Raw genomic sequence first — 21,387 nt, forward strand, 5'->3', positions numbered from 1 at the left:
TTAATAAGACTTAAAAATGAAGTCAAAAAATATTTATTAAGTATTTCCATGAATTTGTTTTCCTATTCTCTTCAAATTTAAATTAAGCGGCATACATTTAGGCTTGTTTAAAAATTAAATTCCTTGAATCTTAAGTTATAATTGTATGCCGATATCGTTATTAATTCATTAGTTACTTACGATTAAGTGATTTTCGAAAGATGACTTGATATGGGAACTATGGTCAATTGTAGACCGATCGAGAAAAAATTACGCAGATGGATTTGTATATATACAAACCATATTCAAGTATAATTTTGTCCCGATAGCAATAGTAATTCATGAATTATTTACAATAAAGTGATTTTCGGAATTTGATATTATATAGAAATCATGACCAGTTATGAGCCAATTCGGAGCTATGTTCAATTTTGAACCGATTATAATAATTTGTAACCTTATTAATCTCTGGCCTAAGGAAATACTTATAGCAAAACTTATTGAGAAAAAAAAATAATATTTTAATGGGTTGTTTCGGAATATTGATCCTATCTCCGTTATAATGGACCATTTTTGCTGTTTTTAAATAGCGAACTTCTCAAAGGCATGTCTGATATAAAATTTTTAAGATTTTCGGATCTCGCAGATATCTAAAGTCTTCCGAAAACTGGTTTCAATATACACAAGGACACCCCTCGGATTAAGTTACCTTGATGTACTTCCCCATCTTGGTGAGATTGCAATTCGGGGGAAAAGAGGTGTTACCAGTGCCTCTAGTCTGCCGGGATTATAAACTGGTGATGTCAACTATATTGAAAGTGATGCAATGAGGCAACCATGGCACCGCGTGGATGCAAGGCACTTCGACTTATATACACGGACAGACAGATGGACAGACAGACGGACGGACGGACATGGCTAAATCGACACTGTTTGTAAAGGACTCGGAATACATATACTTAATAGGGTCGGAAAGACAAACTTATATGTATGCCCTTCTCTTAAAGGTGAGGTATAAATAACTTTCTGGGGACCTGGATGGATTTCGCGCAAAGAAACTGTTTAATTTTTGAGGACAAATGTTCGAATGTTCATAGAGAGAGAGCATACTGCTTCAAGCGAAACAAATAGTAGTCGAACAGGGCAAGGTCTAGACTATAACGCGAGCGTTTTTCTTACAATGCACCTTTTCAAATTAAAGAACAACTGGCAAAATTATCATACAATATTTATGATAAATAAGGGACTTAAAGTTGAAACATTACATTTTATTGTGAGGAATTCTAAGCGTCTAAAAGTATGCCAGCATATTTAAATTTCAAAAAAGTAATTTGTTATCTTCAAAACAATGTTCCCCTTGAATTTCTAAAATATTTAAATTTATAACAATTTGCTTATAAGCAAACTTTAAGAAACTTTACATAACAAAAGTTTTCAAACCTAAAAGTATAATTTAAATTAGCCAAAACAAATCTAATTTAATATTAAAACTCCCCAAAGTATGCTTATAAATTATGGTATTTCTTTACAGCAACTAAATATTTAATTCTATACAAATGAAAGCAAAATAAATAACACTTTAAAATACAACTTGCCCGGGTAACATTTATCTCTAAATGAGTCTTTCTCTCTCTACAACTGCCTACACTGCCTTCCCCCCATCTGTAAGTATTTAAAGTTTTTTTTTTGTGTTAGACCTTCATTTAGTCAATGTTATCTTTTCGAGTCTGTATGTATGTGTACGTTTAGGTGTAATGTAAATGTATGAACAGTTTCCGGTTTCCTTTTTGGGGAAACTCATATACATATGTATGTATGTACTTAATAGTGAAATTTAGCCCTGAACATGGTTTCATTAGTGTTATTAAAGTCACGTGTTTAATATTTTCTTTATTATAATTTATTCTTTTTTCTTCTTATTTTTTTGGCTGTTAGTCTTTGTATCTAAGAATAAATTATTTGTATAGCAACGTCTAAGCTAAATGATATATTTTTGGTATTTAATTATTTATTTAAGGTTGTACTCTTGTTGTTGTTTGTATATGAGTAGGTGTTTAATTATTTATATATAGTATGATTTACTACTTTCATTCAAATGCTAAATAAAATAGTATTCTTAAAACTTCTTAATACAATTTATGAAAAATCCTTAAAGTAGCCTTTAAATTTTATTTTATGTAAACTAACAAAGAAATTTAAAGCACTCTTTTTACAAAAACCACAATTTATAGCCTACTTTAAGGCATAGTTCATAAATCTAAACAGATTGATTCTGCTTGTCATTAAGGGTTTTCAAAACCACAGCATTAAGATTTGTTTGTCTTTTGTAAATAACGCTTCTAAATATAGTTAATACATTCATAAAATTTACCACCTTTTAAAATTAATGACAAACTTAAAGATTTCTCTGTCTCTTTACGCTCTAATAAATATTACACAAAAGCACAAAAAACGTAGAAAACCTTAAACCCTAAAACTCAATCAATTTAAATGTTTTCAACATTAAACGAGAATTCTATACACTCATACAACAATAGACAAAGGATGTGAATACAGAAAAGTGTTCGAGCTTGAAGAGATGGCCCAACAAATTAACAATTTACCCAGTAACACATATAAATACATTTTATGTATGTACATATGTAGGAAACACAAACCTTAAAAAGGATTCAACTAAATCTACATAAGTATATGTAAAAGTATATAGTTGTATGTGTAAAAAAAGATTCCATAAAATAAATGTTATTTTTTTGTCAAGCGTTACAAAAAGGATTAAATTTTCACCATTAAAAAAACGGAAAATGAATGATAGAGTAGAGTGCGAGTAAGAGTAAAATAACAAGGGGGGGGGGGAAAGGGAAAGGGCCAACACGAGGACAAGGAGGGAAGCGGGAACGGGGGAAAAGAGGACAAGACAAAGAAAAACAGGGGGAATGCAAAGAAAGGAGGCAGAGCAAGCAGAGAGACACGCACAGGAAGACGCAACAACAGGGCAAAGCCCGGCAGGGGGGAGGGGCGGACCCAAGGGGAGCAACGAACGAACGAACGAACGAACGAAACGAACGAACGAACGAACGAACGAACGAACGAACGAACGAACGAACGAAACGAACGAACGAACGAACGAACGAAACGAACGAACGAACGAACGAACGAACGAACGAACGAAACGAAACGAACGAACGAAACGAACGAACGAACGAACGAACGAAAACGAACGAACGAACGAACGAACGAACGAAACGAACGAACGAACGAACGAAAGAACGAACGAAACGAACGAACGAACGAACGAACGAACGAACGAACGAACGAACGAACGAAGAACGAACGACGAACGAACGAACAACGAACGAAGAACGAACGAACGAACGAACGAAACGAACGAACGAACGAAGAAACGAACGAACGAAAGAACGAACGAACGAACGAACGAACGAACGAACGAACGAACGAACGAACGAACGAACGAACGAACGAAACGAACGAACGAAAAACGAACGAACGAACGAAACGAACGAACGAACGAACGAACGAACGAACGAAAGAACGAACGAACGAACGAACGAACGAACGAACGAACGAACGAACGAAACGAAGAACGAACGAACGAACGAACGAACGAACGACGAACAAGAACGAACTAACGAAAAAAAAAACGAACGAACAAACGAAAAACAACGACGAACGACCGACCGACCGACCTACCGACCTACCGACCTACAACCTAAGAAACGAACAACTAACTAACTAACTAACTAACTAACTAACTAACTAACTAACTAACTAACTAACTAACTACCTAACTAACTAACTAACTAATTAGCAAGGAAAAACTAGCCTGTCGCTAAAATGTGAAATTTGAAATTTTAAGAAAAAAATTAAATTTTCGGTAAAAATTTTAATTTTTAGAGAAATTTTAAAATTTTTAGTGAAATTTTGAATTTTTTGTAAAAAAAGTTAATATTATTGAAAAATTATACGTATTTTAATGTAAAAGTCGGTATTTTATACGAATATTGTTATTTTAATGTAATTTAGATAAATCAAATATTTGGTTTGATAAAGTTCTTTTGACCTAAACTGAATTTTTATTTTATTTTTTTTTTTTTTTCGATAAAAATCTATTAATTTCACAAAGTAATATTTTGTTAAAAATTTAAATTTTTTATGTAATAAAATAAGCATTAAATTTTGTCCAAAAATCTCAAATAGTTATACAAATAAAGCTGACCAAGTTGGTCACATTTGAAGAGTAACTGGGGCTTGCTTTTTAAATGAAATATGTCAACATGTAATTCCACGTGTAGTTTCTGTAGCTGATAAAATTTACATGTTCATATAAATATATAACTCTTCATGTACCATAGGGTGGCCCCAAATTGAGGTTGCTGAGGTTGCAGACTCTGAAAATTAAAGTTCATTTCAAGATACAATTTCTTTAATTTATGAATATTTATTTTTGGTACATAAAAACGGAGCCAACCTAATGCAAATACATATGTACGGGTGTAGTTTGTTAAAGTACAAAGGCCACATTTACATGACCCAGACATAAAGAACAAGCTGTTACAAAAACACACACTCAAACACGCTAACAAGTAGTACATGTTATAGACTATACAGCCTAACGTTATGCAATAAATAAAATAATAAATAATAAACTTCAGGTGAACAATTTTTCTCCTTTCTATAGAAAAAAATAGCAACAAAACGCATGTAAATTTAAAAAAAGGTAATGCCAACAAAATAAAATAATAAATGGTGGCAAAAATAGTTACTTAACATTGTTAAAATATTATATGCAGCAATTTGTGTAGCATACTTTGAAGCTTTATAAAATAATTAAAAATATTGCATACTTTTTTTAAAAAAAGGTTTCACTTTTTGCTGCTTTTATTAATTTCATATGTATATTTTCAAAGGTTTCAATGTTTTTTTGTAATAAATAAAAATTTTAAATATATTTATATAGTTAACAACACATACCAACATACATATGCACTCACATAAAAATCAACTTTAAAAAATTGTTAAGCATCTCTTTACTCAGTTGTTGTTGCTGTTTCTTTTATTGTTGTTTTTGCATACTCCTGCTTAACAAAGGTTTTTTCATTTTGTTCTTTGTTTCGTTTCGAGCAAAAGAGAAATGAAGAAAAATAATGAGAAAATTTTATGCAAATGCGATTATACAGCAGCAGCAGCAGCTTCAACACAAACACACAACATTACAATGCATTTCAAAGGAATTTTTATTAAATTAAAATAACAACAACAAGAACAATAAAGTATACATAGCAAAATAAAGAGAATTAAATATAAAAGTAAAATTATAGTTAAATATTTATTAAGAATGTATGTGTAATTAAAAAGAAATTAATTAGACTTTGGATTTGAGGAAAAAAAATACTAAATTTATTTAGAAAGAAGAAGTCAAAATAAAATAAAAAGAATTTTAAATTTAAATTGTAAAACTGTTGCTTTTTTAAGTTTAAAATTCAACTTTACTAGCTTACTCTAGACTATAGACTAGACTATAGACTAGACTATAAACTAGACTATAGACTAGACTATAGACTAGACTATAGACTAGACTATAGACTAGACTATAGACTAAACTATAGACTAGACTATAGACTAGACTATAGACTAGACTATAGACTAGACTATAGACTAGACTATAGACTAGACTATAGACTGGACTATAGACTGGACTATAGACTGGACTATAGACTGGACTATAGACTAGACTATAGACTAGACTATAGACTAGACTATAGACTAGATAGACTATAGACTAGACTATAGACTAGACTATAGACTAGAATAGACTAGACTAGACTAGACTAGACTAGACTAGACTATAGACTAGACTATAAACTAGACTATAGACTAGACTATAGACTAGACTATAGACTAGACTATAGACTAGACTATAGACTAGACTATAGACTAGACTATAGACTAGACTATAGACTAGACTATAGACTAGACTATAGACTAGACTATAGACTAGACTATAGACTAGACTATAGACTAGACTATAGACTAGACTATAGACTAGACTAGACTAGACTATAGACTAGACTATAGACTAGACTATAGACTAGACTATAGACTAGACTAGACTAGACTATAGACTAGACTATAGACTAGACTATAGACTAGACTATAGACTAGACTATAGACTAGACTATAGACTAGACTATGACTAGACTATAGACTAGACTATAGACTAGACTATAGACTAGACTATAGACTAGACTATAGACTAGACTATAGACTAGACTATAGACTAGACTATAGACTAGACTATAGACTAGACTATAGACTAGACTATAGACTAGACTATAGACTAGACTATAGACTAGACTATAGACTAGACTATAGACTAGACTATAGACTAGACTATAGACTAGACTATAGACTAGACTATAGACTAGACTATAGACTAGACTATAGACTAGACTATAGACTAGACTATAGACTAGACTATAGACTAGACTATAGACTAGACTATAGACTAGACTATAGACTAGACTATAGACTAGACTATAGACTAGACTATAGACTAGACTATAGACTAGACTATAGACTAGACTATAGACTAGACTATAGACTAGACTATAGACTAGACTATAGACTAGACTATAGACTAGACTATAGACTAGACTATAGACTAGACTATAGACTAGACTATAGACTAGACTATAGACTAGACTATAGACTAGACTATAGACTAGACTATAGACTAGACTATAGACTAGACTATAGACTAGACTATAGACTAGACTATAGACTAGACTATAGACTAGACTATAGACTAGACTATAGACTAGACTATAGACTAGACTAGACTAGACTATAGACTAGACTATAGACTAGACTATAGACTAGACTATAGACTAGACTATAGACTAGACTATAGACTAGACTATAGACTAGACTATAGACTAGACTATAGACTAGACTATAGACTAGACTATAGACTAGAATATAGACTAGACTATAGACTAGACTATAGACTAGACTATAGACTAGACTATAGACTAGACTATAGACTAGACTATAGACTAGACTATAGACTAGACTATAGACTAGACTATAGACTAGACTATAGACTAGACTATAGACTAGACTATAGACTAGACTATAGACTAGACTATAGACTAGACTATAAACTAGACTATAGACTAGACTATAGACTAGACTATAGACTAGACTATAGACTAGACTATAGACTAGACTATAGTATAGACTAGACTATAGACTAGACTATAGACTAGACTATAGACTAGACTATAGACTAGACTATAGATAGACTATAGACTAGACTATAGACTAGACTATAGACTAGGCTATAGTACTATAGTCGTACTTAAAAAAATTACTAAAGTACTAAATTTTGCATCCCTGATGTGCGAAAATCAATCGGTCAGTAATGTGACTCTTTTATATATTGCGAGAAGAAGAAGGTAAAGTTTTATTTTTCAATTTATTTTTTAACACAAAATAGAAAAAAGTGTAATATCTTTAACAAAGTGCAGCATAAACAATTAAACGAAAAGAAGAACAAAAAAGAAAACCAACTGAAAATTGCATAATGACAGTTCTTTCTGTTTGTGTTTCCTGTAAATCCTTTGACGTTTGTTGTTTAAAACTTTCTTTATTATTATTCTATGCTTTTTTTTGCTCTCACTCTCATCTTTCACTCACTCAATTTTTTCTTTTACCCACAACTTGTTTCTGCTTCTTATTTATAATTCTTTTTAAATTTCCTTTAAAAACACAATAAAAAAACAAAGAAAATCCTTAATATAAAAAGGAAAAAAAAACGTTTGATAGCATTTTTGTTTGTTATAGAGCGTGAGTAAGTTGCCAGCAATTGTGGACAAAAAAGTTTCTTTAGCATAAAACTTTAAATACAAGTTTTTACTTATTTTACATGAAATTTGTTTGTCAAGTTGGCGAAACAATAGGGAACAAACAGGAGTAAAAACTGGGTTATAGTTTTTCTATTTTCTTATTTTACTTTTTTTTCTAAGAAAGGAAAATAATTGATTAAACGATTTGTTTTATCTTCCTTTGTGTTTGGCGGGGAAAAGAGAGAGAAGGAGACAATTGGAATTTAATTGTTGCCTAAAAGTATGCAACATAAATGTTTGTTTGTTTGTTTGTTTAAAAACTGCAGCATAAAAAAGGAAATTGAAATTGAAAGTTTTTTTTGAGTTTTAAAAGGAAACGAATAAATTTTATTTTACAAAATTGTTAATAGTTTTTTCAAGCATATTTTTAGGCTGTATAGAAATCTGTTATAAAGCTTAGTTTCAGTTGAATTTGTAAAGAGTTAAAGGCTGAACTTTAAAAAAACAATATAAAAGTTAGAATTGTTTACGGTTAAGAGAAACTGTGTAATTGAAAATTGCCTAAATGTAGACAACATAAATCTAGTTTGTTTAATAAAACGTAGCCTAGTAAGTTGAAAATGAAAGTTTTTTCTTAGAATTGCAAATGAAAACTGACAAAATCACATCTTAATAACAAGAAACATTTTGTGATATAAAATTGTTAAACGTTTTTTTGTAGCATGCTTTCAGGTCGGTAAATATTATTTAATAAAGCCCAGGTTTAGCTTTTATGTTTTTGAGATGATACAAATTTTAAGTTGCTTCACGTCCCTGACTGTGACAGAAATATAAGCTAAACCTTGTTGTTGTTTCAGTCGAAAGTATGTGGAAGAGAAGAGAGAGGAGGTGGAGCCCGAAGAGGGGCAGGGGGCGCAGAGGAGGGAGGAGAGAACGAACGAACGAACGAACGAACGAACGAACGAACGAACGAACGAACGAACGAACGAACGAACGAACGAACGAACGAACAACGAACGAACGAAGAACGAAGAACGAACGAAAACGAACGAACGAACGAACGAAACGAACGAACAACGAACGAACGAACGAACGAACGAACGAACGAACGAACGAACGAACTAACGAACGAAGAACGAACGAACGAACGAAAGAACGAACGAACGAACGAACGAAAGAACGAACTAACGAACGAACGAACGAACGAACGAAAAAACGAACGAACTAACGAACGAACGAACTAACGAACGAACGAACGAACGAACGAACGAACGAACGAACGAACGAACGAACGAACTAACGAACGAACTAACGAACTAACGAACGAACGAACTAACGAACGAACGAACTAACGAACGAACTAACGAACTAACCTCACTAACTGACCTAACTACTAACTAACTAACTAACTAACTAACTAACTAACTAACTACTAACTAACTACTAACTACTACAGACTAACTAACTAACTACTACATAACTAACTAACTAAACTACTACTAACGAACAACTAACTAACTAACTAACTAAACTAACTCTAACTATACTACTAACTACCTAAACTAAACTAACTGGAACTAACTAACTATAACTAACTAAACTAACTAACTAACTAACTCGACTAACTCACTAACTAAACTAACTAACTAAACTAACTACTAACTAAACTAACTAATTATCTATCTATCTAACTAACTAACTAACTAACTAGCTAATGCCCACATACCTAATACCACACATTTGGACAATCGCGAAAAACAATTTAAAAAATTGTTCTTAAAATTTCATAATTAGTATGAATTATTTCATAAAATTTAATAACTTGTTGCATAAATATCATGCAAATAAACATAAATATTAAAAACTTGTTTTTTTTTTTTTGGCAATTTTTGCATAAAAATACTTATAAACATAGGATCGAAAATTATATTGTAAAAATGACAAAAGTAATGGGAATTTCGGAAAGGGCTCTTTATGATTTTGAAGAAATATTTTAAAAAGTAAAATTAAAAGTAACTTTTTCTTAAATACAATTTAAAATTTCATGATTTTAGTTCAAATTTTTAACTTGTTGCTTTAAAAAGGTCATAGGTTTAATGATTATTATTTGCAATTTATATAAAAGTTCTTGTTTTTACAAAGATTAAAAAATTATAAAGAATTTTAAATTAAAATATTTTCTGTTATTTCTGGAATATTTTAAAAATAATTATTTTTTATTTGGAAATAAAATATGATTTACTGTAAAACACTTTAAGATAATTGCAATTTATTAAAAAAAATACTTACAAAGCTATTTAAACAAGTATTTAGCAATAAAAATATTTACCTGAAAAGAGATAAAGAATAAATTTTTAGTAAATAAATAAGTAGAATAAATTTTTAATAAAGAAATAAGAAAATTAAGAAAACTTTCAATATTTGCAATAAAAATTCCATGTTTTCTAAAACTTTATTAAATTTGATTATTTTTAAATTCGAGTATAAGGTTCTTCCAAAAAACTTTCCAATTTAATACTTTTTACAAAATATATTTCACATCGATACCTCTCACTCTCCTCTATTTACATTTGTTTTTTTAAACTGACCTTGATTCTGTAATTACTAAGTCTGTCTGTTTGTCTCTCTCTTATTAAAAAACTTTTAACTTTTGAAGGTTTTAGGAAAAAAACCAAAAGAGAATTGCAAAAAATAACTAAATGAGAAAAAAAAATTCTCAAAGCCAATTAAGTATTTTCTAATTACTTTGCTCGAGTGACTGACTTTTGGGTCTTGTTAATGCGAAATAATATAATAATAATCTTTGAATTTAAAACAAACAAAAAACACTGCAGCACACACACGCACACATGAAATAAGTATAGACTACCATTAGGCTATGTTACAAATTAAAATATGTTGCATAATTTTAGGGATTTTTTGTAAATAATACTAATAAAGTAATATTATAGTAAATTATTAAAATTAAAACTTTTTTAATAAAACTTTAAGCTTTAATAAGCTTATGCACATAACAAGGCATATAAAAAATATGGTTTTGGTTTCATTTTGTAGAATAAACAGAAAGTGCCAAAAAATATACCAAAAACTAATAGTAATGATTTTTAAAAATTTTTAATTTTTGTTTTAGTTAAATAAAAGACCATTTAATTGTATGATTCTAGGTTCAATATTACAGATTTACCCAAAATCCCCCCTTAGTAGATCTACATGACTTAAACTACATCTACGATCAAAATATCATAATTCTAGATGCAGCCGTTTAGGCTGTGTAAGGATCAATCTGTCTTTCCTTTCCTTATTAATTTCCATATGACCTTCACACCACCTTGTTAATAATTTTTTTTAAATAAAAAATAAAAATCTTATCAATGCCACATTTTTATAGCATAATTATTCTTTTTTATGATTTATTATATATTTAAATAAATCATAAAAAATTCATTTACTTTGACAACAAAACCGAAAAACGAACAAACTGTTGATTAGTCAAATTTTATGGCATAATTTTAGGCTTGCTCACAAACAAAAAAAATAAAGAGTAATTTTAAACCAAAGAAAGGTCCCTAGTTTTTCATAAAATGTGTATTTTCTTTCATAATTTTAGAGGATTGTTTAGCATTTGCTGTTGTTGTTGTAAAGTTATAATTTTTAGGTGTTTAAACAGGAAATGAAGCAAAATATCATGCAATCTGTTTGTTTGACTGACTGTTGGTTTGCGTGTATGTGCTGTTGTTTTATTTCCTTTAGACATAAAAATATCACCATAAAATGTTGAAAGTTTACTGAAAATTAATGTTGGCATATTAAAACTGATAAATCCTTTTTTTTTTTGTGTGTTTAATGGCCACAATTTAAAATATGAAATGTAATAGGAGAAAAAAGGCTACCACACGCATTTTATACATTTATATTTATAAAAATAAAAATTCCGTTTTAAAACCCTTTTTGTTCTTGCTGGCTTTAACTACTCTATTATTTAAGGGTTTAATGACTTTTTTTTTACTTTTTAAAACATTTGCGTATGTATTTGTTTATAAAACACATATCATTATCCTAGCTTATATGTATGTACATAAATATATAAAAGAGTGAAGTTACTGACAGATTTATCATCGCACAGCCGAGACGTCGGAACATTGCATCATGATATTTGGCAGGATGCGCTTTAAGGGGTATTAACGGGGAAAAGCCACCAGAGCGCCAAACGAAAAACGAGAGGGGAGGGCGCCGGAGGGGGGGGGGGCGAGGCCCACGGGGGAAGGGCCACAAAACAGGCCGGAGCGGCGGAGGGAGGGAGAGAGACAAGCGCGAGCGAGCGAGCGAGCGAGCGAGCGAGCGAGCGAGCGAGCGAGCGACGAGCGAGCGAGCGAGCGAGCGAGCGAGCGAGCGAGCGAGCAGCGAGCGAGCGAGCGAGCGAGCGAGCGAGCGAGCGAGCGACGAGCGAGCGAGCGAGCGAGCGAGCGAGCGAGCGAGCGAGCGAGCGAGCGAGCGAGCGAGCGAGCGAGCGAGCGAGCGAGCGAGCGAGCGAGCGAGCGAGGAGCGAGCGAGCGAGCGAGCGAGCGAGCAGCGAGCGAGCGAGCGAGCGAGCGAGCGATCTATCTATCTATCTATCTATCTATCTATCTATCTATCTATCTATCTATCTATCTATCTATCTATCTATCTATCTATCTATCTATCTATCTATCTATCTATCTATCTATCTATCTATCTATCTATCTATCTATCTATCTATCTATCTATCTATCTATCTATCTATCTATCTATCTATCTATCTATCTATCTATCTATCTATCTATCTATCTATCTATCTATCTATCTATCTATCTATCTATCTATCTATCTATCTATCTATCTATCTATCTATCTATCTATCTATCTATCTATCTATCTATCTATCTATCTATCTATCTATCTATCTATCTATCTATCTATCTATCTATCTATCTATCTATCTATCTATCTATCTATCTATCTATCTATCTATCTATCTATCTATCTATCTATCTATCTATCTATCTATCTATCTATCTATCTATCTATCTAACTAACTAACTAACTAACTAAATAACTAAACCGATATAACAAAAAACTAAACCGATAAAACAAAAAACTAAACCGATATAACAAAAAACTAAACCGATATAACAAAAAACTAAACCGATATAACAAAAAACTAAACCGATATAACAAAAAACTAAACCGATATAACAAAAAACTAAACCGATATAAAAAACTTATCGTTGCTTATACAAAAAATAAGCGAACAGATGTCTGGTACTTCTTCGAAAACGGGTGAAACCTATACTAAACTTAAGTACTTTTTTGGTAAAAATCGTACTTATTATTGGTACATTTTTATAAAATTTTCTTTTCTATTTATTGGATTGTGTAAGAATTTTTATTAATAGGCTCCCATTAACATGTTGCACTTTTTGGAGTAAAATTTTTAATGCATCGCTAGAGAAAGAAAAAGTACCAAAAGGGGGTTTAAAATTAGAAATTCGTTAAGCCAATTTTGTTTAAATTTAACAAATTGTGAGATTTATTTACACAAAATGGTGTGCTTTTTGGTACTCAGATTCCAAGCTCTACTTGGGGCCAAATTCGGGTGAAAAATTTTGTACTTTTTTAAAACGTACTTTTTGTACAAATAGCACTTATAACAAAAAGCAGAATTTCGTAGCATTTTAACACGCTTGCTGCCGACTAAATTTAGATGTATAGTATGTCTTTGAGGGAACTTTTTGGTACTTTAGTCTGAGAATCTATAAGAGGCAACTTTTTGATAATGTTTCTTTCATAAAATAAAAAGATTAAGTTAAACATACATGAATTAATAAGAATCTAAAAGAAGGAACTATTTCGTTCTTCATTGATACACACAGAAGCATATGGAGTTTTAATAGTAAAAAAAATTTACTTTATTATGAAAGTGTTCACATGATATCCTTTCACACATTTGTAATTCATATTTCGTTTAAATTTAACTTCTATAAGGGTAGCGAAGCATCCAGGATAAACTAGTATTATTATATTATTAACACAACCTCCCTACAACCCTATTAAAACAAAAACTTAATGTATGAGTTTTTAAATATTTTTTATAATTTTATATCTGTACAGGCAGACATACACACACATATATTTTGGCTTTTTCCCCAAATAATTGTAAAATAAAAACAAGTTTTGTAAAGCATACATTAAGGCTTAATATGGCTGTCGTTTTTGTTGGTATTGTTACTCGCATTATCTTTAAACCTCAATACACAAGAGTCTAATATGTGTTTAACTTAAAAGTACACACATACAGACAGACAGACAGGCAATTACATTTATTCTCTTTCATTGTACAGTTATTGAGATTTGTACTCATCTACCAGCAGACACTTTTATTCGGCTTTATACATATAATCATTAAAAAAAAATAAAGCTTTAAAATTTTACTTTTCTCCCTATAACTCCCTCTCGTTCTGGCTTTCACACTTGCCCTTTAACAAATTTTTGTTTGTTGGTTTTATGTAATCGTAAAAAGTGTTTTTTTATTTTATATTTAATAATAAATAAAAGAAAATCTACAATATAAAAAACACACACACAAAAACAACCATAACGTTTATGAAAAACTCATAAAATTTCCTCTTTGTCTCGATTGTTATGGTCTGTTAGCAGAGTACGTGCTTTTTTGTTGTTAATTGCTTTATTTTTCTATTTTTATAATTGAAATACTTAGTATGCTGTGTAGGCTTGTTTATTTTTTACAATATGTAGCCTATTTTTAGGCGGTTTTTGGAATTTTTATTAAAAAAAGCACAGTGTATTGAAAGAACATTTTTGGAAAATGTAAATAATACTTTCTGCAAAATCTATTACTAAAAATTTTAGTTTTAAAAGTTTTTTTAAACAACTCCTAAAATTATACTATATAATTTAAAACAATTTCCTAATTTTAATAATTAAAACCTGTTTTATTGTGTACAACTCTTTAGCCGTAAACAGTCATGCATTTAATTATAATTACAACAAAATGTTGACCAACTACTACATTGATTTGTAAAAAAAACCCACACACACATTTCCTAAAAGTATACTATTAAAACTTTACAATATAAATAAACAAATTATGGTAAAGCAAAGCAAAAAAACTAAAAAAGCCCAACATAATAAACCATAATGGTATAATAAATTAAACATCAACGCCTTTTTCCTGCATTTAAATCATTCATTCATTATTACACGTACGTATGTACGAGGAGAAAAACACGGCACGACACGACATAGAAAAATGTGTAAAATAACCAACAGCACAAATTAAACAACTCAGCAAAAAAGCAACTAAAAAATTAAAAGAATGGGAGTAAAACAGTAAAAGAAAACTTTAAAAAGAAGAGGGGAAAGCATTTGCCGTTATGTATCAAAGAGTTGTTAAACATAAAAAAATGCAACAACATTTTTTACTCTGGGGAAAAAAAAGAAAACATAAGCTTTTTATAACGGCACTACAGACAGGACAAAAAGCGAAGTGAAAGGAAAAGGGGGAGAGCGAAAAAAATGTAATAACAAATTTGTCGCATAAATGCTAAACACTCCAATGCCAGACATGGAAAATTTGCTCTAATTTTTTGATATCGAAAAATATAGTCTATAGCCTAGTCTATAGTCTAGTCTATAGTCTAGTCTATAGTCTAGTCTATAGTCTAGTCTATAGTCTAGTCTATAGTCTAGTCTATAGTCTAGTCTATAGTCTAGTCTATAGTCTAGTCTATAGTCTAGTCTATAGTCTAGTCTATAGTCTAGTCTATAGTCTAGTCTATAGTCTAGTCTATAGTCTAGTCTATAGTCTAGTCTATAGTCTATAGTCTAGTCTATAGTCTAGTCTATAGTCTAGTCTATAGTCTAGTCTATAGTCTAGTCTATAGTCTAGTCTATAGTCTAGTCTATAGTCTAGTCTATAGTCTAGTCTATAGTCTAGTCTATAGTCTAGTCTATAGTCTAGTCTATAGTCTAGTCTATAGTCTAGTCTATAGTCTAGTCTATAGTCTAGTCTATAGTCTAGTCTATAGTCTAGTCTATAGTCTAGTCTATAGTCTAGTCTATAGTCTAGTCTATAGTCTAGTCTATAGTCTAGTCTATAGTCTAGTCTATAGTCTAGTCTATAGTCTAGTCTATAGTCTAGTCTATAGTCTAGTCTATAGTTAGTCTATAGTCTAGTCTATAGTCTAGTCTATAGTCTAGTCTAGTTCTATAGTCTAGTCTATAGTCTAGTCTATAGTCTAGTCTATAGTCTAGTCTATAGTCTAGTCTATAGTCTAGTCTATAGTCTAGTCTATAGTCTAGTCTATAGTCTAGTCTATAGTCTAGTCTATAGTCTAGTCTATAGTCTAGTCTATAGTCTAGTCTATAGTCTAGTCTATAGTCTAGTCTATAGTCTAGTCTATAGTCTAGTCTATAGTCTAGTCTATAGTCTAGTCTATAGTCTAGTCCTATAGTATAGTCTAGTCTATAGTCTAGTCTATAGTCTAGTCTATAGTCTAGTCTATAGTCTAGTCTATAGTCTAGTCTATAGTCTAGTCTATAGTCTAGTCTATAGTCTAGTCTATAGTCTAGTCTATAGTCTAGTCTATAGTCTAGTCTATAGTCTAGTCTATAGTCTAGTCTATAGTCTAGTCTATAGTCTAGTCTATAGTCTAGTCTATAGTCTAGTCTATAGTCTAGTCTATAGTCTAGTCTATAGTCTAGTCTATAGTCTAGTCTATAGTCTAGTCTATAGTCTAGTCTATAGTCTAGTCTACAGTCTAGTCTATAGTCTAGTCTATAGTCTAGTCTATAGTCTAGTCTATAGTCTAGTCTATAGTCTAGTCTATAGTCTAGTCTATAGTCTAGTCTATAGTCTAGTCTATAGTCTAGTCTATAGTCTAGTCTATAGTCTAGTCTATAGTCTAGTCTATAGTCTAGTCTATAGTCTAGTCTATAAACTAGTCTATAGTCTAGTCTATAGTCTAGTCTATAGCCTAGTCTATAGTCTAGTCTATAGTCTAGTCTATAGTCTAGTCTATAGTCTAGTCTATAGTCTAGTCTATAGTCTAGTCTATAGTCTAGTCTATAGTCCAGTCTATAGACTAGACTATAGTCTAGTCTATAGTCTAGTCTATAGTCTAGTCTATATAGTCTATAGTCTAGTCTATAGTCTAGTCTATAGTCTAGTCTATAGTCTAGTCTATAGTCTAGTTTATAGTCTAGTCTATAGTCTAGTCTATAGTCTAGCCTATAGTCTAGTCCATAGTCTAGTTTTCCATGCCTGCTGCATGCATGCAGACTAGTTGTTTTGGTATGGGTGTGTGACAGTGAATGAGTGATTATAGGGAAAAAGGTGTCCGCCATTTAAGGTTGTTGCCATGCCTCATCATTAACAACATTGCAACAACAACTACAGCAAACGTCTTTGTCGTCATTCTCATCATCATCAGCAGAGGCAGCAGCAAAATAATCATCAAACAAACACGCACGCAAAGGCTTAAAAACACATACACAAACACACTCTCTAAACGCCCACACGTGTCGCATACTTGCAAACCACCACATATGTAAATATCTCGGTAGTTCTAAGGACTAGTTACTTGATTAGAGAAATGGGATCAGCTCTAGCTACAAAACTTTGAGTGAAAAGTTGCAATACAACCAGTAATTTTAAGCGGTAATTAGTGCTTCCCACAATATTTCAATTTGATCCCCTTTCTTTTGCAAACTACTACCCAAAAAAGGGATACTTTAACGCCGAAAGAAACAAGGGGTTTAAGTATAAACAACACACATATTTTAACATATTTGTTAATATTAATGTGTGTTAGTTACCTTTATTTTACAGTTTATTTCTCAAACCAGGACTAAACATACAAAGGTATTTGTGTTTGCGTGGGAGGTTTGTAAGTGTGTGTAAAGGTGGTTGCTGCCGCTACTATTATTTAAGGGTGTAAAGAACCAAAATGTATAAAAATAAATAAAATGCAAAATAAAAGGTCACATGACTTATCTGACTTTTTAGCTTCGACAACAACAACATCAGACAGTACTTGAGGCGGAAATACAAACAACAACAGCAGCAGCAACATAATAATGTTGCATACTTATAGGGTTGGATATTTTCCACATTAAAAACGCACCAGCAAACTAAAACATACGCACATAATCTTCCCAAACTCTTCGTTAATTTACCCTCATTTATAGAGGTTGGAAAAAGTCTAAACCTCTAATGTATTTTTAACAAAATACTAAAAAATACTTTTTATAAATAATGAAACTATATCTGTAATAATGTAGTGAAATTAAAGAATTTTTTAATAAAAATGCGTAATGGAGAATGGTAACTTGAAACTTCATTTAATCCTTTTTGTCTGGGGAAAAAGTGAATATTTTCTGTAATTAAACATAGAATAATGTGTAAAGTCTAATTAAAGGCTAACTATAATGAGCATATTTAGAAGCATACTTTTAGGTATAAATTTGCTAATGAAATTATTTCGAGAATGAAAGTGTTTTATTACAGCATTATAGGAGTATATTAGATGCTTTATAGTAAAAGCGAATGAGAGTATAAATTTATCAAATCTAAAAAGTTGAAACTAATTTGGATTTACAAATTTAATCTAAGATTAACCCTTGCAATTATTATTCTTAAAACTGTCAATACACTTAGAGAAAAGCTGCATTCCAGACATGAATTTCATAATTTGGCCAGTGAAATTGTTCATTGTATACGAGCTAACGAAACCCTTCATTCTTCCTAAATTAAATGAATTTGTTTTTCGTCTCCACTATGAAACTATTTCATTGATAGAATGAAATGGTTCATTGATTCAATGAAATTCTATTAAATAAAGCTTTGTAAACATCTAAACTTTTAAATAACTGTTAACGTTTCAAACTTCTCAGTATTGTTAAAGCTTTACTAAACTTCTAGAGAGTTCATTCTAGTTTCTAGTTAAGTTTATTTGTACTTAATTTAAGTAAATTTTATAAAAGAAACATGTAGAATCATTTATTATTGTTGTTGCTGCTGTTTTTTATATTTTAATATTTTTTGTTGTAAATATTACTCTCGCCGAGTAGATTTCTATTAAAAACCATTATGGTTGATGTTATGATTGTCAGGTGGTTGAGTGAAACAATGGAGTTTAATTCTAACCCAAAGTTAACCTTTATTTAAAAACAATAATTAATAATAAAACAAATAACAAATCAATTTAAAATAGTTACCGCGTATATGACTGTGTGATGTTTACTAGACGACTTAACAATGTACAATAAACATAACAAAATGTAATAGCGGCAAACTATGTATGTATGACAATATAAAAGTATGTATATAAGACAATATAAAAACGACAGTTATAATTTTAGTACAAAGAACATAGAAGTTGCTTATTTGGGGTTGCCAACATCTCTCTTTCTTTTAAGAAGATGATAATCTGGAGTCCATACAGGAGGACGCTTCCTACGATTGGACCTTCGAAGAGCTGGGGAAGCTTCATCTGTTTGAACTACAGGATCTGTTGTTGAATTACTAGTCGATGCACCTTCTTCTAATGTTGACGTTAACTTTTCTAAAGTTGTCGGTTGACTATTCACGTTTGTTGAACCAGATGGTGAAGTAACTAGAAGTGGATCTTGAACAGGTTGCAATTCATCTGTAGATGTAGTCTGTCCATCAGTGAGTGGTACATATTCAATCTCATTGTCTCTCATATTTTGATCTCTAGGAGGAGTCTGTTGAGCTGTTAAATTGAAATAATCAAATAAAACATCATTAGCTGCTATGTTCTCAGATTCAGAATAACGAGGTCTTAGTTGGTTTGTATGAGACCTAACTGCACGAAATTCAGGAATGTTTTCGATTTCGACTTCGTAATTGACATTTCCGAGTTTTCGTTTGATAATACCTGGGAACCATTCATATTTATTTAATTTGTATAATTTTGCGTAAACTTTCTGACCAATATTGTATATCCGCTCTTTAGCACCATTACGTTTGTTATATTGTTCTTCCATTTTCTCGTTTCGTTGTAATTGGGATTCTGTTGGTTTTTTAAGTAGATCAAGATTAATCCTTATTTTTCTCCCCACGAACAATTCAGAAGGCGATTTGCCACCAGAGCTAGGATTTGGTGAAGAACGATAACATTTTAAAAATGTTTGTAGATTTTCACTAGAAGTGCCCGTTCCTTCGAGTTTTTTCAAAGCGCGCTTTAAAGTGTCAACGAACCTTTCTGCCTGACCATTTGATTGAGGGTGGTATGGAGCTGTGAATTTGTGTAAAATACCATTTTCTTGACAAAACTTGGAAAACATGCTTCTGGAGAACTGAGTTCCATTATCACTCACTATTAATTCAGGGTTTCCAAACAATGAAGTGAAATCGCGCATACAATTTATAATTGAATTTGAAGAAATCGATTTAATTTGATAAATTTGTGGCCACTTCGAAAATGAATCTACTATTACGAAATAATAAAAATTATCAACAGGACCGGCTATATCTATATGAACTCTTTCCATAGGTTGTTTTGTTAATGGCCATGAATAAAGTGAAGTTTTTGGTAACGATTTTGCTACTGAAGAGCATTTGGTACAATTCTGTACATACCTTTTAATTTCATCATCCATATGGGGCCAATAAACATAGCTGCGAGCCAGTGCCTTTGTCCTCTCGATACCATGATGACCTTTGTGTAATTCTTTTAGAATGCGTTTTCTAAAACAGCTGGGTATTATAATACGCTCCCCGTACATAACACAATCATCAACAATACTTAAATCTTGTTTTCTCGAAAAATAACACTGAATATCAGAAGATTTTTCATTTGGCCACTTACCAGTTTGTAAGAATTTTATAAGATCTTGGAGATTTGAATCCTTTTTAGTTGCAGCACAAATCATGTTGAATGTTACCGGCAAGGCATTTGTGATATCGTTAATTACCTTTTTGATGTCATCTTCCAATTGAATACAAGCGATGATAGTGTCTTCGTTTGGTTTTGGTACATTGGAAATTAGACGAGATAAAATATCAGCTGCTCCGAATTCATGAGTTGAAATGTATTGCAAAGTAAAATCGTATGACATGAGTGTAAGAGCCCATCGCTGGAGACGGTTTGCAGAATGTGCCGGAATTCCTTTTTTATTTCCAAAAATTGAAAGCAGGGGCTTGTGATCCGTTTGAAGAATAAATTTTCTACCAAATAAATATTTATGGAATTTAATTACAGCGAAAACCAGCGCCAATCCTTCCTTTTCAATTTGAGAGTAATTTTTCTCAGCTGGAGTGAGAGACCTTGACGCATGATAAATTGCTTTTTCGCTGCCATCAGGAAAAACATGACAGATATATGCACCCAGTCCAACGTTTGAGGCGTCAGCTGCTACTTTGATAGGAAGCTTTGGATCAAAGTGAGTAAGCAACAAATCAGATGACAGAAGCTGTTTAAACCGCTCAAAACTGCGTTGACATGATGATGACCAATTCCATGCTGTGTTTTTCTTGAGT

The 21,387-nt window shown here is 31.4% G+C and overlaps 2 protein-coding genes across 5 annotated transcripts in view; both read right to left on the reverse strand.

Moving 5' to 3' along the window:
• Positions 1 to 21,387, reverse strand: part of LOC119609457 (protein roadkill-like) — a 167,362-nt gene that overhangs the window by 85,053 nt on the left and 60,922 nt on the right. Inside the window, exon 3 of one of the 4 annotated variants that reach the window (XM_037964246.1) lies at positions 10,123 to 10,173. The exons of the other annotated variants lie outside the window; for them this stretch is intronic. Coding sequence (XP_037820174.1) covers positions 10,138 to 10,173 — 36 coding nt within the window. The 3' untranslated portion in view covers positions 10,123 to 10,137. Of the gene's footprint in view, positions 1 to 10,122; positions 10,174 to 21,387 lie in introns of those variants that run through there. 4 annotated transcript variants of the gene reach the window in all.
• LOC119609455 lies at positions 19,083 to 20,732 on the reverse strand. Its single transcript, XM_037964243.1, has 2 exons — positions 20,488 to 20,732; positions 19,083 to 19,618 (listed from the first exon to the last, which is right to left on the reverse strand). Exons 1-2 carry the CDS (start codon positions 20,558 to 20,560, stop codon positions 19,266 to 19,268), a joined length of 426 nt encoding a protein of 141 aa, XP_037820171.1. The 5' UTR covers positions 20,561 to 20,732; the 3' UTR covers positions 19,083 to 19,265.

This window comes from Lucilia sericata, unplaced genomic scaffold (genome assembly GCF_015586225.1).
Source record: "Lucilia sericata isolate MDLA Ls3-8-SP2 unplaced genomic scaffold, ASM1558622v1 Contig000983F_arrow, whole genome shotgun sequence".
Classification (NCBI taxonomy): Eukaryota; Metazoa; Arthropoda; class Insecta; order Diptera; family Calliphoridae; genus Lucilia; species Lucilia sericata.